The sequence below is a fragment of the Pediculus humanus genome, genomic scaffold, assembly GCF_000006295.1.
Source record: "Pediculus humanus corporis 1103172107403 genomic scaffold, whole genome shotgun sequence".
NCBI lineage: Eukaryota > Metazoa > Arthropoda > Insecta > Psocodea > Pediculidae > Pediculus > Pediculus humanus.
In genome coordinates, this window is record NW_002987028.1 from 59,723 (window position 1) to 79,134 (window position 19,412).

The 19,412-nt window shown below is 29.7% G+C and overlaps 1 protein-coding gene across 1 annotated transcript; it reads right to left on the reverse strand.

Moving 5' to 3' along the window:
* Positions 1 to 755: 755 nt before the first annotated feature.
* Phum_PHUM054160 (myelin transcription factor 1, myt1, putative) lies at positions 756 to 14,105 on the reverse strand (the record flags this gene model as incomplete). The annotated part of the gene is made up of 15 exons (XM_002423323.1): positions 756 to 1,019; positions 1,656 to 1,825; positions 2,237 to 2,496; positions 2,700 to 2,762; positions 2,807 to 2,897; positions 3,110 to 3,274; positions 3,840 to 4,045; positions 5,623 to 5,839; positions 5,955 to 6,070; positions 6,764 to 6,873; positions 7,342 to 8,426; positions 8,596 to 8,772; positions 9,677 to 9,790; positions 12,444 to 13,969; positions 14,101 to 14,105. The coding sequence occupies 15 exons, from the start codon at positions 14,103 to 14,105 to the stop codon at positions 756 to 758; spliced, it is 4,569 nt and encodes a 1,522-aa protein (XP_002423368.1).
* Between the last annotated feature and the right edge of the window lie 5,307 nt (positions 14,106 to 19,412).

Consider the following 19,412-nt stretch of genomic DNA (forward strand, 5'->3'; position numbering starts at 1 on the left):
TTAATTATTTTATTTTGTAATCATTCATCGCCTTATTTTTTTCTTTTATTTTTTTCACGTATTTATTTAAAAATTTAAATAATGATAATGATAATAATAATAATAACCTACTCATTTAAATTTTTTTTTTTTTTTTTGGGGGGGGGGGGAAATTTTTAAAATACAAATAATGATTAAAAACTTAAAAAATGAATTAATATACATTTATATATATATATACCTTTTTGTTTTTTTTTTTTTTTTTTTTTTTTCATTTTTAAATCGATGAAACGATCCATCAAAATAATAATAATAATGATAATAATAATAATAATAAATAACAATAATTTAAACAATTTTTCTTTTTTCTTTTTTTTTTTTTAAATTTATTTACTTATAAATTAATATTATTATTATTAGTATTATTAGTATTATTATCATCATCATCACTATGTGTTGCTGCGTTTATCCACTCTCTTTCCCTTTTTTTTTTCCTCGCCTATTTCCCCCCTTCCCTCCCCATCCTTTTTAAATTTTTTTTTTCTTTGTCGTTTTGAAGTTTTCGGTGATATCCACAAAAGCCCTGGAAATACAAAAAAAAAAAAAAAAAAACTTTAAATCTCGTTCGTCCAGGGTTATAATGAATTTCCCTTTTTTTTCCGTCGGTAATGATAATAATAATAATAAATCACCATATTTGTATTTATTTAACGGTGACTCCATAGATGCGGAGGCCAAGTCGGCGGAGCCATGACTTGACCGTTTTGATGATGGTCTCATATGGGCGTCGGAAGTAGTGTGAAGTCTTGAAGTGCGGATTTGACCGTTTCGTAAAGGGGCCTTTGAGTGTCGTCGGCGCAATACCCGTCGGCCGTGCACAGGGTTTGTAATTTGGTTATGTAATTGTCTAAATTTTCGTGCGAGGGTTTTTCTTGCGTTCCCGGTATCCTCACATGTTCCAAAAGACTCATCACGTTATTTCTCAAACTCTCGTAATATTCGTTCAAATTGTTATTCCTTTGCGACAACGCTTGACTTTCCTACAAGAAAAAAAAAAATTCTTTCATCCCCACACGTCATCCTCTTACATATTAAAATTTTTTCCCGCGTAAAACCTCTCTCGCGATTCGACAACATAAGGTAATACAAACGAAGCCAAACATATCCTTAATAATAATAATAATACTAATAAAAAAAATTAAAACAAAAGTAATGACCCAACACAAAAATATCTTATAATAAAATAAACGATTTATTTATTTATTTCTTTTCTTTTTTTTCTTATTAAACTTTTTATTTTCTCTCTCTCTCTCTTCAAATCAAAAATTTTTTTTTTTGTTTTCAAGAGAAATTTAATAGCACTATCTCTTACCGAAGAAAAAAAGACGGTGCCAGAAGATATTGAGAGAAGATATTTCCACTTCCGTGTGTGTGTGTTGAGTCAATACCTTTACATGTGATGAATATTTCCCCGATATGATTTCATCATCATTGCAAACGATTTCTAAAAGGAAATGGATTTGTTATATCCAGAGAAGGTGTGTGTGTGTGTCTGCACGTGTTTTTTTTTTTTTTACATATGTACGTGTGTGTTTGTGTGTTTGTTCGTGCTCACAGGAGTGATGAAACTTGTAAAAAAAAAAAATGTCTTTGTACATATATGCAAAAAAACTCACCTTGTCCCCTTGTCTCAAATGTGCTTCCATGGCGCTTATATCCGTTCTAAGTCTCATCATTTGAGATTCGACTCTTGCGTTTTCACGTTGAAGCTCTGATATTTCCGCTTCGAGAGTTATTAAATCTTCACCACCGGGTCCTACTGTGCTCCCTTGACTAGGTTCCAACCCTGATTGAAATCAAATCGAATTATTACCTACTTTTTTTTGGGGGGAAAAAGGGAAAACGCGGGTTTTTTTCTTCTTTTTCAAACGAAATAAATTCTACTGTATCTACTAATCACGGGAAATTATTATTATTATTATTTAAATATTAAATACTAACCGGTTTTCAAATAGTGAAATAATCGTGATTTTTTCATCACAACAACAACAACAACACGACGATAAAAAAAAAAAACAAAACAAAACAAAGCAGAAAAATAATTTTAAAAAAAAAAATGTTTGATTATATTCAAGAACTTTCGACTACTTGAAAACTTTTTTTTTTTTTTTTAATAATTTTTTAACTTGATTAAAGTAAAAGTTCCTCCCCTCCCCCCCCCCAAAAAAAAAAAAGAAAAGAAAAAACAACAACTCACCGCACGATTTCGTGTAAATGTCATCAGAACAAAATTTTTTCTTTTGAGTTTGTCCGGCCACCGGACATCCGGACAAAGACCTGTGAGTTAAAAAAGTTCCGTTAATGTGTCCAGTGCCATCGCATCCGGGCGTCGGACAATTGGTGCCCTCAAATTTAACAATCGGTTGCGACAGGGTGGTCTTGTGCTGTTCGACGGGTCCTCCGCCATTTTCAAGAACTCTTAATTTGTTACGGTTGGCTATCGGACAACCCGAAGCACTGTAAATTATAAATTATTATTATTATTATTTGAATTATTATTATGATTACTTTTAAAATATTTAAACCTTTTTCCCTTTTATTTCACCATCCACCGGTCAAATATTCTTTTTTTTTTAATAAAATAAAAAAATAAAAAAATAAATAAAAAATAAATAAAAAATAAATAAATAAATAAAAAAAAAAAAAAACGGATGTTATACCTTCTGTGAGTGGTATATTTTCCAGTTATATGACCGGCTCCGTCACATCCAGGCACGGGACACCTACATTACAACAAAAAAACAATTAAATAATCAATTGAGATTACCTTCTATGTGATAGAAACTTTCCAGTCGCGTGTCCAGATCCATCACAACCAGGTATAGGACATCTGAATGCATGCGCAAAAAATTTATTTCCTTTCATCATTACAAATCAATTTTTTTTTTTTTTTTTTCACTTTCCCGACAAAAAATCCAAACGATATAAAAAAAAAACCTCTTTTTTTTTTTTAGGGGGGGGGGTGAAATATTATAGTTGGCAAGTAATAAAAATAGAACATGTTATAAACTTGATGGTAAATTATATATATATTAAATTTAATTATACCTAAGTGGTTCTGAGTCTTGACCGTCCCGAGGCTTACTTTTAGGCTTATTAGCCCTCGGACAACCAGATAAACTCCGATGCGAGGAATAATTTCCAGTTACGTGTCCTGAACCATCACAACCAGGCGTGGGACATTTTAACTCCTGAGAATGTGCTTGAATTTGACTTCTATCAGCTCTAGGACAACCTGAAAGACTAAAAAAAAAATAAAAATTTATTATTAAGTTACCTTCTGAACAAAAAAAATTTCTAGCAAAACACAACATGTGTTAACATTTATCTAATTATATATATATATATATATAAAAAAAAAAAAAAAATTATTAATTAAAAGCTGGCAAAAATTATAGTCACTTTGTTCTCGACAAATAAATAAATAAATAAATTGAAATAAATAATAAATTTCAATTTATTTTATTTTATTATGTAATTCCATCTACTGATTTTCGAACACTATGTGTGTTCTAGGGCAACCACGCTACACCGAAGGCAAGCTAACAATTTATTTATTTATTTTTTTTCAATAAATAAACTAAATTTTAATAAACGATTAAAAAAAACAAAACATATAAACATAAAAGCAAAAATAATATTGAAAATGTCTTTTAAAAAAACTCATAAGATGTCACTTGTATGTATGTAAACACTAACAATAAATCGAAACAAATATTCAGGTTTATACATTTATGTAAAAAAAAAAAGGGGGGAGGGGGTAATTAACAATTGTCTGTTTGTGATGCCTTTATAAAAACATATAATTTTCAAGCTATGAACATAATCGAACAAAGACTTGTTGTCTTGCCTTCTATGGGTAGCATAGTTGCCTGACATGTGACCCATTCCATCGCATCCGTTTGTAGGACACTGTATCAACTCCTTTCCATCCCTACCCTGTTGTGAACTCCGAGAATATGATAATGATTGTCTTCTAATATTATTACTGTAGCGAGAAAAATTACTTTTCACTTTCAATAAATAGTACTGATAATAATAATAATAATTTTTTTAACTAGCGACATTATGCTAATTGAAACGACTACAACACTAATAAAAATCGATAAAAATGTGGTTTGGTAATGGCAACCTTTTACAGGCTACTTTTCTCCCTTTTATTTACCAATATATATAGCTCTAAAGTATTTCAATTAAAATAAAACTTAAATTATTAAAATAAAAAATTATAGACATTAAATAATAAAAATAATTCCATACTAAAATCGACATCTAATTTGAAATTTTTTTAACATGAGGACAACAAAACTGTGAATGTTGAAAGGTATGTCCAACAACAGTCGATCATTCAATGCAGGTAGTTTACAGATAAAAAACCTTTTTATCTACCTTACAATTAAACTACCTGAGAGAATAAAAATCATAACTTTATTCATTCCACAAAAATAATACCATGATGATTAAGTGACTTAAATTTTACCACTTGAGAAAAAATTATTAATTTTCTTTTTGTTTTTTAATACCACTTACCTTGAATCAGAATCAGAAGATTCATTTTGAGATCTAACACTTTCAGTTGCCCCAATATCTTCAGGAGACACTGAAAGTTGTTGCAATAATTTTTGCAAAGCAATTTGTTCGTTTTCGTTTTCGAAAACGAAATTAGCTTTTTGTATTTCCATTATTTTTAAATATGAGCAAATCGATTTATTTTATTTAAAAACGATTTAAATTAATAACAAACACTTGATAAAATTCAAATATTTTAGTGTAATTTAAATTATTTTTAACAAAAAAAATTAATCAATAAACTATTATAAAACCTTCAGTTAATATAAAAAGAAAAAAAAAAAAAAAAAAACAACTTTACATTTCTACTGTTGTTATGCTTGAGCCACCGCCCTAACAAAATTAACTAGATTATCGATCTGGTGATCTGCGCATTGCGTCACTCCATAGAGTAAAAATATTCCCGGGTTATAAAAACTTTATAAATAGTTATAAATAATTTTTAAAATTTTTATTTTTTTCAAAAAAAAAAAAACATTAATCCCAACGTCAATTATAAATTACGTTCTCCAATCCCTTAAAAAACTTTTTTAAATATTAAGTATCGTGTTTACCATTTCATGTTTTAATAATAATTACTTTTTTTTTCATTTATTAAATATTTAAAAATGCTTAAAAAAATTGTTCAAAATTTTATTTTGAACAATTGCAATTGTAGTTAATAACAGTTATTGAAATTATAGTAATTGATGTAACTAATCAATAACAAACCAACAGTTGTTATTATCTTTTGAACATAAAATTTTAAATAACTTTAATAAAATAAATAACATGCAAGATAATAAATGCAGAAGATGAAATGGTAAAGAAATATGAAGAAATAAAGTATGGCTAAAAGAAAGTGTTAACAAAATTAGTCTTTCAAATGTCTTTAGACTCACAAGGAATATTAGTTGTGTTATTTTTCACTCAATTAAAAGGTAAAATATAAAGATTACTATGGTCTAAGTGAAAAGCAACATTAAAAAAATTTATGATTACTTGTTGCAATTAATAAAATTTAAAGTAATTTACCTGTCTTCCTTGTGTCCTTTTTCAGTATGAGGAGGAGGATGTTGAGGAGGAGCCATACTATAGCATGGATTCTGAGCATATCCAGCAGAATAAGTAGAAGCAACAACACCACCTGGGTATCCACCACACGGATATGATCCAGGATAAGGAGTGTAACTATTGCCTGGATATTCACCAGTCATGCCGTATCCAGGATGAGGACTCATTGGAGTATAACCTAAATTAATAATAATAACATTACAGGTAAATTTACTTCTTTCAAATAATAATAATTTCTAGTTTTGTATGTCATTTAAAATTGAATGAAAAAAAAAAAAAAAAAAAATGTTTACCGTTACTTTCTCTATAAGAATCCATGTAATGAGATCCACCACTATCGGGTGTAGATTCTCTACTATAACAAGCAGTTGGAGGAGGCACGAATCCATGTGGAAGCGGTCGTGCACCACTAATATGAATAATAATAAAAGAAATATTAAAAAAAATTGAAAACAAATTAAATAAAAAAAAAATTAATTAATAATTAAAAAAAAAAGAGGAAGAAAATTAAAAAGAAAGGGGTTTTACAAAGTCTTTATTATTGCTTAAATAAAATCTCTGGACTGGAATTTTTTTCCCCCCCTTTTTTTTTTAGTTTTTTTTTTACAAAAAGAACTTTTTATTTTAACTTTTAGTCAATTGAGAATGACGGGAAAAATCTGGTAAAAGAAAAATCTATCCAACCGTTTCTAAATGGAGTTTTCACTTAATAAAACCTTTAATACAAGCTTAAAACACGCGCTTGAATAACATAAAGAAGTTAAAAAAAAAAAAAAAAAAGGTTCTCCAAAATCATTTCTTTCAGTTTTTTTTTTCCCTAACCTTTTTCTCTCTCTGGAAAAAAACCTTTTTTTTTTTTTTTGTAACTTTATCGTGAACACAAAAAAAAAGAGAGAGAGAAAATTTGTTAGTGACAAGAAGATTCAAAAAAAAAAAAAAAAAATTTTTTTAAATCAACTAAGCATTAAAATAAAATGAATGAATTTTTTCCTTTTTTTTTTTTCATCCCCAAAACGTTAAATTAATTTTTTTAATTAATTTAAACAAACAAACAAACAAACAAACGTACGTTGTGGGTACTCTTGCAACACTTAAATCTAACGTTTGTCCTTGTGGACTTGGAATTTCTGGACTTTCACCAGTTCCTCTATGAGGACTCCTGCAACCGTGTGGACTCCCACTTGATACTCTTTGATTGTAATAACCAGGGGCCTGTAAATAAATAATAATAATGATAATAATAAATTGTAATTTTTAATATTTTCAAAAAAAAAAAAAAGGAAATAGAAAGAAAAGTTTTTGCGATAAAACCTAATTAAAAGTGAAAAATGTCCCAAACGAGAAACTCTTAATTTGTCTTGGATTAACAAACACGATTATTTCTAATCTTATATTTAGAACAAAGAGAAAATTCCTTCTTTTCATTTTCATCTTCCTCTTATTTAATTTAACCTTTAATATCATTTGATTTTTCTTCTCTTTCCTTTTCTTTTCTTTCCTTTTTTTTTAATGCCCTTAAGCATTTTTGGTTTGTCGTTGATTTAAAAAAAAAACTTTTCCTCAAAGATATGATATAATAATATATATACATATAATTGTAAAATTAAATGATATTTTTATAAAAGGAAAAGATTATTATTATTATTTAATAACAAGATAAAAGACTTATTGAATGTATACCTGAGGGCTCGTGGACGTCACGTTCGATGTAGACAAATCTATAACGCTTCCACCGGGTGATGTCGGTGCTCCTCCTTTTAATTGACCCTGGGCTTGTGCAGCAGCAGCGGCAGCTGCCGCTTGAGCTTGAGCAGCGGCTTGTGCCGCTTTAACAGAAAGATTTATTGCGGCTGCCGAAAAACCAGGTGGGACCGCACCCGTGGTCGGATCGTAGTGATGATACATGGGCCGAGGATAAATAGGAGCCGTTGCACCTGTCGCATCCGAATCGGATATCGATACGGTTTTCATTATACCCGAAGACGTCATGTTCGACATTTGATGATCTTGATGATAACTTCTATCGTCCGTTTGACCAGGATACCCTGCGTATAACCGTTGAGTTTGTCCGATTCCGGTGTTACATTGCGTGGAATCGTATCGATCGTAGCTGCTACCTGGATCGTACGGACGGTGTCCGAGCGTCGAATCGTAATTCCGATTTATTTCTCCCGGATAACTCACCATGGGTCGCGTTATCGAAACGGGATGATTTTCCGACGTGAGATACGATCTATCTCTAAACGTATCTTCGGAAGTGGTCACGATTTCTGAATTTTCATAAGGAGATCTTTGCGGTAACTGATGAGGAGGATCTACAAGAGACATCGAAGTATACGGTGGAGGAGGTTGAGGATGGTGAGGAACCGGTTGGTGTGGAGGTTGATGGGGTATGTGGTGGCAACCCGACAATTGTGAACCCGCTCTCGAATTAATCGTGTCCATACTCGACACGGACGAAGAATTAGAATCTTGATTTAAATACGAATCAAATGTCTTTGGAGGGGGAGGTGGAGGAGTGTTGGAACCACCACCACCACCTTCGGATTTAATTATCATCGAATTATTACGAACTTCAACTTTCGGTGATAATTTCATTATTTCTTCTGTTTTAACTAAAGGTTTATGATTATAATAAGGACTCGATGTGTAACTTGAAGTCATCGGCGACCTGACATTTTCAGGTTCTTTCGCATAACTTCCAGAAAACGTTTGTTTCGCTTCGGATGATGACGTTATCGCATTATTCGGTGACATCAACGTTACTTTTTGATTGAACAAATTTTGATTATAATCGTTTTGACATCCAGGCACTAAAAAAAAAAAAAACAGAAAAATAAAAAAACTTTTACTCAAACTCTATTTCCATAACGAATTAAACAAAATCTTTAAACCTGAAAAAACAAAAAAATTTTCTTGATGGACTTCTTGTACCTGGTAATAAAGAAGAGGAGGCCACTCTTTGTTTTTGCTCACGTAAGACCTGCTTACTCGCAGCTGCCATAGGGCATCCCGATAAACTCCTGTGACTGTTTCTACTCGTGTTGATGTGTCCACGTCCATTGCAACCCGGTGTAGGGCATTTCAATATGGTTTCATGCATCGCCAGAACTTCATCGTCAGCAAGCAACAGATCGTTTTTTTTAAACCATTAGTTATCACACCTTTGTCATTATTATTATTATTAGTTTTTTTTATCATGCTCTTCTTATCATTTGAATTTTTTTTAAATAAAAAAAAATTTAAAAAAAAAAATTATCGTCGGGTAGAGAGTAACTATTACGTAATATAAATTTTTTCAAAGGTATAATGATGACGTAACAAAAAAAAATTTTTTCCCCGTTTTGTACATACAATAATAATAATAATAATAATAATAATATTATAATTATCAAAGGTGTGACAAAAAAAAAAAAAAAATCATCATGGTAACTCTGTTGCGTGCTTGCGTGAAGTCGTTATGAAGAAATCAGGTTTAAAAAACATAAAAAAAATTAATAAACAAAAATAAATAAAAAATAAAATAAATAAATAAATAATAATTAAATAAAATAAATAAATAAATAATAAATAAATATTAAATAAATAAAAACGAACACGTATGAATTTTTTTTTGTTTTAAATTTAAAAACGTGAAAAAAAAATAAAATAAATAATAATTTGCTCTCTACCCTTTAAATAACTAAAAAAAAAAAAAAAACAAAATTCTAATTCTAAAACGAGCAAATACATTATTAAAATGATAATAATAATAATGATAATAATGATAATGATGATAATGATAATAATAAACACGATGAAATAATGCTTTACTAAAAAAAAGGAGGAAAATCGTGTGCAAAGTTACTTGATAATAAATCCTTTATTATTATTATTATTTTCACGTTTCTAACGATAATAATAATTATTGATTTGTCACGTGGTAGTAAAGCAAAATTCCAATAAAAAAAAAATGATTCAAAAGCACAAATAATGAATAAAATAAAGTGAGAGAGAGAGAATGAGATAAACTTACTTTCCGGAGTGACTTTATCCTTTCTCGGACAACCGGATAAACTCCTGTGATGAGTGTAAAGTCCAGTGGAATGTCCCAAACCGTTACAACCTGGAGTCGGACATTTATTACCATCTGGAAAAAAAATAAAAAAAGTTTAAAAAAAAAAAAAAAAAAGCAATTCGAAAAATAAAATATGCACATTTACTTTTAAATAAAGTGTTATTTTGCAATATTCGTTCGTCAATGTTTGTCATTATTATTATTATTATAAAATTCGAATTCGGTCTTTATAAAATCACTTGAAAAAAAAATCATTTCCGGTCAAAATGACAACAAACAACTCTTTCGAGACAAAAATACGACAACGCGAAATATATACAAAATGATAAAATACACAAAAAGAGAAAATAAATTGAAACTCTTTTTGTAAAAGAGACAGAAAAAAAGGAAAAGGATGAAAAAGTAGTAATGAAAAAGGACAAAAAGAAAAAAAGGAAAAAAAAGGTTCTTTTTACATTTTATACAATTGTTAAAATTAGAAAATACCTTAAAAGAGAAAAAAGTTTTCAACAAAAACAAAAAAAAAGGAAAAAGGAATGAAAAATTTTAAAGAGAAGAGAGAGAGAGGAAGTGAAAAGTAGAAATGGCGGTTAAGGGAGTAAAGAAAGAAAGAAAGAAATAGGATGAAAAAAAAACAAAAGGAGTGAGATAGAGATAGATAGAGAGATGGAAAAGCGAGTTTTTTTTTTTTAAATAAGAAATTTTTGATGGAGAACAAACATATATTCTGCTGAAGTCTGTTTAAGAGAAGGAAGAGGAGGGTGAGGGTGAGGGGGTGAAGAGGGAGAGTAGGAACACACTAAAAAAGTTTTTATTTAATTATTTGTTCAATTAGAAATTGAAATATTTACAAAGTGTAAGAGAGAGAGAGAGAGAAAAGAAAATCAAATACGTGTCTCCAGACTCAGCAAATTACAAATGTGCATTACTTATAAAGAAAAAACAAACAATTCCTAAAGATAAACTTTTATGGCGACGAACTTTTCCTTCTAACCGGAACATCATCATTATTATCATCATCATCATTATCAAATAAACATATACCGGAAAATAATTTTTTTGGATAATTAAAACCGAGAAAAAAAAAAAGAAAAGTTTCAGGAAAGAAAAGAAATTAATTAAAAATAAATAAATAAAATCGTCACGACGTGACGTCATTACCACGTGACGTATTAGGTATTTGAACCGAAAAAATTGTTAATAACTCCCAAAGGTTAGTTTTTGAGAAATTTTTTTTTTTTTTTATTGATCCCTTGACTGTTTATAAGGCCTCCTCCTCCCAGACAATTGGAAAATACCCAATCGGAAAAATTATTATCGGGAGTAAAAAAAAAAAAAAAAATTAAATTAAAATACGTGACGCCATTATTAAATAAAAAAAAGAAAATGGACGACGGGAAACAAAAAAAAGAAATTTTTTTTTTTTTAAGGGGTTGGACAACCTGAAGGATTTAATAGACAGATTTATGTCACTTGTGGGATGACTAGATCAAACGATCCAAAACTAAATTTTTTATTATTATTATTATTTTTTTCTTAAACGTCTTCTGCTTTTCCTTTTTCTTCTGCTTTTTTCCTTCTGTTTCCGCTTGTGTATTTTTCCAAAAGAAAACGGCACGACGACGACGATGATGATGAGAGAAAATGATTTATTTAAACATAATATAAAATAATTTTACCTTTTTCACGGTGAAAAATTCTTTCTCCGCTCGTAATAATAATAATAATAATAATAATAATAATAATAATAATTATCATCATCATCATCATCATTTATAATTTCGCTGAATAACTAAATTAATAATAAATATTGAGTCAATCGGTTCAAAACCCTTTTGTAAACGATAAAATGTAAACAGAAGTAGCAATTTACCCCCCGAAAAAGTGGCGATGAGAAAGAGGTTTCGGGTCATGATTGTTGGGCTGGAGCCGGAGGGGGGGAAGAAGAAGGAGGGAAGGGTAAAAAGGAACAAAGGTGAAGAAAGCAGAAGAAGGAGGAGGAGGAGGAGGATGAATATTTTCTCCAGAGGCCGTTCACGGCCTTATTTTATATTTTTCTTATTACTACTACTACCAAATGAAAAGGTTTCGAAAATAGGGAGAGAAAGAGAAAGAAAGAGAGAGAGAGAGGAAGAGAGAGAGAGAGAGAGAAATAAGACAAAAATTTTCTTTTGGCCATTTCATTTAAGATAAAGGTCAACCTGTTAATTTTCATGTCAAACCCTTATTTCTTAACAACCGCATGTCGTCGTTTGTCAACAACAACCCTTTATTGTTTTCTTTTTTTTTTTAATTTTAATTTATTTAATGTTATTATTATTATTATCATCATCATCATCATCATCATTATTATTTATTAGTCCCTTTCTCTTGTCGTTTTCGTCGTTCTTTTGAAATTTTTTTTGTATGTTTTAAGGAAAATTTTTTTTTTTTTCTTTTCGAAAAGTTGATATTAGAAAAACTTAACGTGATGATGATGATGATGATAATAATAATAATAATAATAATAGTTAGAAAACTTTTTTTTTTTTTTATAAGAAAAAGTCTTGTTCGACGCGGATATTAAATTCGACGTGACGAGATTCTACATGACCGTTAAAAAATTTTCCCGTAGAAAAAAAAAAGGTAAATTCGAATCGTGAGGTAAATTTGAATTCAACCGTTTCGAATGATTTATTTTCTTGATTGATAAAAAAAAAAAAAAAAAACAAAAACCTGTACGTACCTCCTCTACTTAAACTGTTCGGTGACAATGCTGCTATCGGACTGGAAACATCCGTACCGATAACCGATACCTTATCCAAAGTGGCCGAAGATGGTGTCGATGACGAACTTCTTTCCGCGTTCGGTATTGTGCTCGTGACGACTCCGGGATTGCTGCCGCTTCCGCTGCTGCTACTGCTGACCGCAGATACCGATAATACCCCCTCTCTGGCAATGTCTTTCATTACCGTGGCCGCTCTGGAACCTGCTCCAGCGGGTTGTAATATCGTATATTGCTTTGAATCCGGAGATCCGACGGGAGTTTTACCGTTCACGATACCGTCTTGCCTTTCCAATTCGATTTTTTCCGTTTTCAATTTGATTTCAGGTACCTGCGGACTTTGAACCGTGTTTGCGATCGTAGAATTTGGGTAACCCACGAATGTTGCGCTCGCCGGAAACGGGCCCAACGGTGGTATCGCCGAATTATCTATGTTAACTCTGTTTCTCAGTTCGGGTGAACGAAATGCGGATGATGACGACATTGATAAGCCACTGTTGTTCGTGTTAGAGCTATCGTCGTTGCTGTCGTTGTTACCGATATTATTATTATTATTATTAATACTATTATTATTATTTTTTAAATCGAATGTTTTTGAATTGTAATCCCTTTTATCTTCTCTTTTGATAACGATGTCATTATTATCGGGTATATCTATTTCCAATTCGTTAGACGAATCGTTGACGAGTTCGTTGAAATCGGGTTCGTAACGAGAACCAGCATATTTATCACCGGACCTACCATTTCCGGTTTCTTCTTTTTTCACTACTTTGGCATGCAATAATTTATTGTCTAAATTCCTTTTTGAATCTTTTAAATTTTTAATATCTTGCAATTCTCGAAGGGTTATTATATCTTTCAAAGGATTCGATAGATCTACGTTGTTGGCCGTCGCGGTCGGATTGACCGGAAGTATTTTATTAACTTTTTTCTCTTCGAAAAGATTTTCGAATTGCGGTTGTTCGAATTTATCTTCTTCTTTTGGTCCTGTGTAACTTCCCGAAAGACTTTTTAACGCCGCTTCTGTTTCCCTGATTAATATTTCGTCATCTTCGACTGATGACGTAGTTGTAGTCGTAGTCGCAGTAGTAGTTGTAGTCGTATTGGTTGTGGTACCACTCGCAGCACTCAATTTACTATTTTTCCTCGTCGGACTCCTGCTTGGTGACGTGTTTGTCGTTTGCAAAGCTCTTTTCTTTTGTGGCAACAGTGAATTTTTGACACTCGAATCCGGTTCCACTTTCACTTGTAAATCGTCACTGCTATCGGCACACCTTATCGATTTCCGCCTTTTTTTACATAAACTCTGATCTCTCAAATCATCATTATCAACAACTTTAACATCCACCATTGTTTTGAATACTTTACAATTAATCGTTTTCTCTTTTTTATTAACTAATTTTGAACTTTCCAAAGACGACGAAGTTATTTCTATCTGTTTTCTTTTTTTATCAAAAGACACTGGCGGCGTGGATGGACGACTGGATCTGCATAACAAACAAAACAAACAAAAGTTTTAATCATTTAAATTATTATTATTTTTATTTTAATTTTAATCAGAAAATTTAAAAACAGAAAAATGCAAACAAAAAAAATTTCGTTTTCGTTATAATTTTACGTCATCGCGACAACCTGCTGCTGCTGCTGTTGTTGTTTTTGTTTTCTGTTGGTGCTCGTGTGGCAAACAAACAGGTTTGACGACAACTTTGAAGAAGAAAAAGAAAAAAAACTTTTTTTTTTTAAAATAATTTTTTAAAAAGTGTAAAGAAAAGTTTTTTCTTTTTATTTTTTTTACTTCATATTTCAAAAATAATTTTTTTTTCCTCATCATCATCATCATCATCATTATCATCATCATCATCATCATTATTATTATTTGCATTAAAGATTAAAATAGCACAAAAAAAGAGAGAGAGGCAGAAAAAGAAAAAGTTGCAGAGTTTAATAAAAAAAAAAAAAATCTAAAAATTCAACAGGAATTTTTTTTTTTGGGGAGGGGGGAAAAATAGAAATTCTGGAACTAAGTTTTTTTTCATTCATTCATTCATTCATTCATTTATATACATCTTTAATTAAAAAATTTTTTTTTTTTGGAAAAATCACAAACAACATTTTAACGAAAAAGTAAAGTTTTTCACTTCGCCCTTCCCCCTTTTTTTTTATTTTATCGTTTTCTTCCAAAATTATGAGGACTAGTGGAGGAGTTAGTTTTCGAAATAAAATCATAAAAATAATTGTGATAAACTAGTAAAAAGAACAAGATAAAAGCATTTGAAAATTAAAAAAAAAAAAAAAAGGAAGAAAAAAAAAGAAAAAGAAAGAAAAAGAAAAAAAGAAAGAATGGAAAATTCTACGAGATATGACAAAAGACAAAGAAACTGTTTTTTTTTCCTTTTTTCCTTTTTTTTGGAAGTTGGATGGATACGTAGAGAAAAATAAAATGTAAAGATTAGTCTTTTCAAGAGGAATGAAAGATAAAAAAGATGTGAGAGAGAAAGAGAGAGAGAGAGAGAGGAAAAGTGAATGAAAGGAAAACCAGAGGCCGACAACACACGAATGATTTTCTAAAGAAATTTTTTTACAAAATTTATTTAGTAGTTATTGAGAACGAAAAATCCTTTTTTTTTTAAGTCGTGTCACTAGACAAATTAAAAAAAAAATTATTATTATTATTATTATTATTATTTCCTTTAAGTAAGAATTTTTTTTTTTTTGAAAAATTTAAATTTTTTTAATTAAAATCGTAATTTTTATTGATTAAAAACTTTTTAAATTGTTTTATCCCCCCAAAAAAAAAGGTCGATGATAATAATAATAAAAAGGTTTTTTGAAGGATAATTATTATAATTATTATTATTATTATCAGAGGTAAAAAAAAAAAATTTATCCGGTTTCGATTTTTATTTCGAATCGAAATTTTCTTTTTTTAAAAAAAAAAAAAAAAAGTGAAATAGGGAAAAGATGATTGTGAGGTTGAGGAGGGTTGTTAAGGGGGAGGAATGAGGGAGGGAAGGGATTCCCCTCCCTCTCTCTCTCCTTCTCTCTTATTAACGAAATAATTTTTTTTTTTCGATAAAAAAGTTACGAAGAAGATGGAGGAAGGAAGGAAGGTTTGAAAAAAAAAAAAAAAAATTTAATTGATCTTTTTTTTTTAAAACGAACTCGAGAAACTTCCGTTTCCTTCGTCTCTTCTTTCCCCTCCCCCTCCCATTTCGGTGATCTCAAACGTTAACTCCTCCTTCGCATTTTAGTTTAAAAGTTTAAAGTTTTTTTTTTTTTTACACTCTGGAAAAGAGTGTTTTGTAAGAATGATAACTGGATGGATGATAATCCATCCTGGATTTAAAGAGAATTCACTGAGAGAGACTTTTAAGAATGGACCTTATCAATGAATCCCACATCCGAAAGGATCATAAGCCCGCTCAGTTGTTGATAATTGTTTTATGACACTAGAATTCCGTTAATTTTCACTCCTCGTTTTATAAATTATTATTATTATTATTAAAGAAGAGAGAATTTAAAAAAAAAAAAAAATACTTTTTCGAATCAGTTGACGACGACGACGACGACTTTTCATTCGTTTAAAAAAAAAAACCGGATGTGACGTCATAAGAATTTATTTTAAAAAAAATATAAATATGGATGGGAAGAAGAAAAATCAAAAAGATTGAAATGAATTTATAAAAAAAAATAATAAATTGAGATTTTCGACGAGTCGAATGCCACCACCACCACCATCATCACCATCACCGTCGGCAGCCCTGTTTAAAAGATAAAAGAAAAAAGGGGTTTTCTTTCTTTCTTTCTTTCTTTTTTTTTGTGACATTATTATGGGAAATAGTAATTTTCTACTATGTATTCAAAACGTAAAGCATCACAAATTAAGACTTCTTTTGACAAAGAATAAAAGAGGCCCCCTAAATTAACATCTTCGCACTTTTCGTCATTTCTATTTTCATTTTACCAAAACTCTTTTTTTTTTGTTTCTTTTTCTCTTTTTTTCCCATTCTTTCTTTCCTTTTACCATCTCTCTCTCTCTCTCTCTCTCTCTCTCTTCATTACTTCGTTTCTTAGTTTTTTTTTGTTAAATAACCTCAAACGTAATTTTCATTTTATTTCTATAAAATAAAAAAATTTTCAATCTACGACCTTTTAAATATTTTCTCCTTTTTCACGCCCCCTTCCCCCTTCCTTTCACCCCCGTAGAGACGACAATTTGTTTTCAACGAAAACGTTTTTTAATCTTTCGATTTTGACCTTTTCTCTCTCTTTCCTTTCGATTCGAACCCCAAAAATTCGTCTTGTTTTTCTTCCCTTTTTTAATTATTGAGACCTTTTTAAATAATTTATCGATTTTGACATCATTGCACACGCACTTACATACAATCACACAAAGGCATATAAATATTTAATAAACAAATAAAGAAAAAAAAAACAAACAATTTAATTTGCAACAGGTATTACGTAAAATAAAATAAAATCCGTGTTTTATTCATTCACAAAGGTAATCATCATCATCATCTCGTTAAAACGAGAGAAAACTCGTAAATATTATCAAATTATTATCACATAAAAAAACAAAAAAAAAACAAAAAAAACATTAAATGAAACGTTTATTTTATTTTTATCATATATAAATAAAATTCAATTTAAATTCTTACACTTTTTTTCCTTCCACATATATAAACATGCGTGAGCGAGTGCGCGTTCAGAAAATTAACTAAAAGATTTTTAACCGTAAGTGTTTTTTTTTTTTTTTTTTTTGTTTTCGTCTGTAAATTACAAAGTCAGCCATGTCTTTTTTTGTGTGCGACTCAAATGGCGGCAACAAGACGAATGATTTTGGCTTTTATTCACATTTTAACTAAATATTCTCATTAAATGTTTTCATTCCCTCGTTTATTATCATTATTATTATTATTTTTCTTCCTTAAACGTTTTCACTTACAACATTTATCTAAATTTTTCCTTCAACATTTTCCCACTTTCTCACCCCCTCTCTCTATCTTTCTCTCTCTTTCTAATTATTTTCAAATCGGTTTAATTTGCACCATTTTTAATTTTTTTTTTTTTTTTATTTTACGCATCGCGTGAAATTTTTCTTTTTTTTTTCTTTTTAATTAGGAGGCTTTTACGTGAGTGAATATTAATAATAATAATCATATTTTTTTTCTTCTTTTTTTTTTTTTATCCCTTTTTTTTATTATTCCCGTTTTTTCCCGTTTTTCCCGTTTAAAAAAAAATCATTTATTGTACCTTGATTGAATGTCAACAACAAACAAAAGTCAATCGATCAAATTCGATTAAAAAAGAAAAAAAAAAGGAAAAAAAAAATTTTTTTCGTGGGAACTTTTTTTTTTTTTTGTGGGGGGAGGGATCATATTAGGATAAGAAAGAAAAAGAAGAAAAAAAATTGGGGGGAAAAGGGATCATCAACAGAAAAAAAAAAAAAAATCGAATCCTCTTAAAATATTTACCAATCTTTTTTTTTTTCACATAAAAAAAAAGGGGGCGGAAATTTCCTTTTTTTTTCCTTTGAAACGATTATTCACTGTTAAACCTTTTTTTTTTATTTATTTATTTATATCGTCACGGAATTTTTTTTTCCTTTGATTCTTTGATCGAAACCCTTTTTTTTTCGTTTCGGCTGTGGATAGGGGATGAAAAGTTTACATTTAAATAAAATAAAATAATTATTTATTACGTAATTTAAGTTTAAAAGGTAACTTTTATTATTATTATTATTCGACCGAGTTTTTTTTTTTTTAAATTTCTTTCCTTTGTTTCCTTTGATGTCGCAATGTTGAGAATATAATAATAAATAAAGAGGGTTTATTATACTTGAATTTAAACGATAAAAATTTTTTTTAAAGTGGTATTTAAAACAAGAAGAGATGAGATAACCATAAATGTCTTCTGCTCTCTCTCTCTCTCTCACTCTCATTATTTTGCCTAAAGCTTTCGATTAAGTTCACCGAGACTTGTTTGCGGTATTTTCATCGTGTATTTGATAAGTGGGGAGGGGGCGGAAATAAACCGTTTTAATACGCCACCGCCGCCATCATCATCATCATTTACTTTTTTTTTTTTTGGGGAGGGGATATCGCACGATAAAAACGTAATAATAATAATAATAATAATGATTGTTTGTTTTTAAAGTACAAAAAAAAAAAAAATTAAATTTAAATTTTAACGTTGATATTATTAGGGAAAAAAAACCCGCGCGTAAAAACGTGATCAGAAATTTTTGCGACAGAAAAACCAAAAAAAAAAAAATTTTTATTCACCTCGACAACAACTTGGGTGACGTAACGCAAAACCTTTTCCCCCCATTTTTTTCACCCCCTCCGTTAGTAAAATACTCTGAAAACACACCCCTCACGTGAAATTATTTTTTTTTTTATAAAAAAAAAAAAAAATTCTTTGTCGCTCGTCGTTGTTAATGCGAGTTTAAATGCTTTTCACAAAAGAGAGAGAGAGAAAGAAAAAAAAAGAAAAAGAGAGAGAAAGAGAGAAAGAGGAAGAAAATTTTTTTTTTTTTTTAACTCGGGGAAAAATGTCGAAGAGAGAGAGAAAAGAAAGAAATTCGTGACTCGTAAAAAAAAAGGGCAAAATTAAACCTGTTAAAAAAAGATTTACGGTTTTCCAGTTGATCCTTTAACCTAAACCTAAAAGGTCAAATAAGTTCATAAATATCTGTTGATTTGTCAGCAAGAACGTCACTACCATTTGTTGGTAAAAAGAATAAGGTATAAATCATTGCGTGTGTGCGTTTTCCGTACTACGCACCTGCACGTTTCGCCCCCACCCACCCCTTCTTACAATTTATTTATTTATTTGTATATAAAAAATTGAAAATTTTCAATTTTTACATTAAAAAAAATTTTTTTAAAAATAATTTATCATTATTATCATTATCATTATCAATAT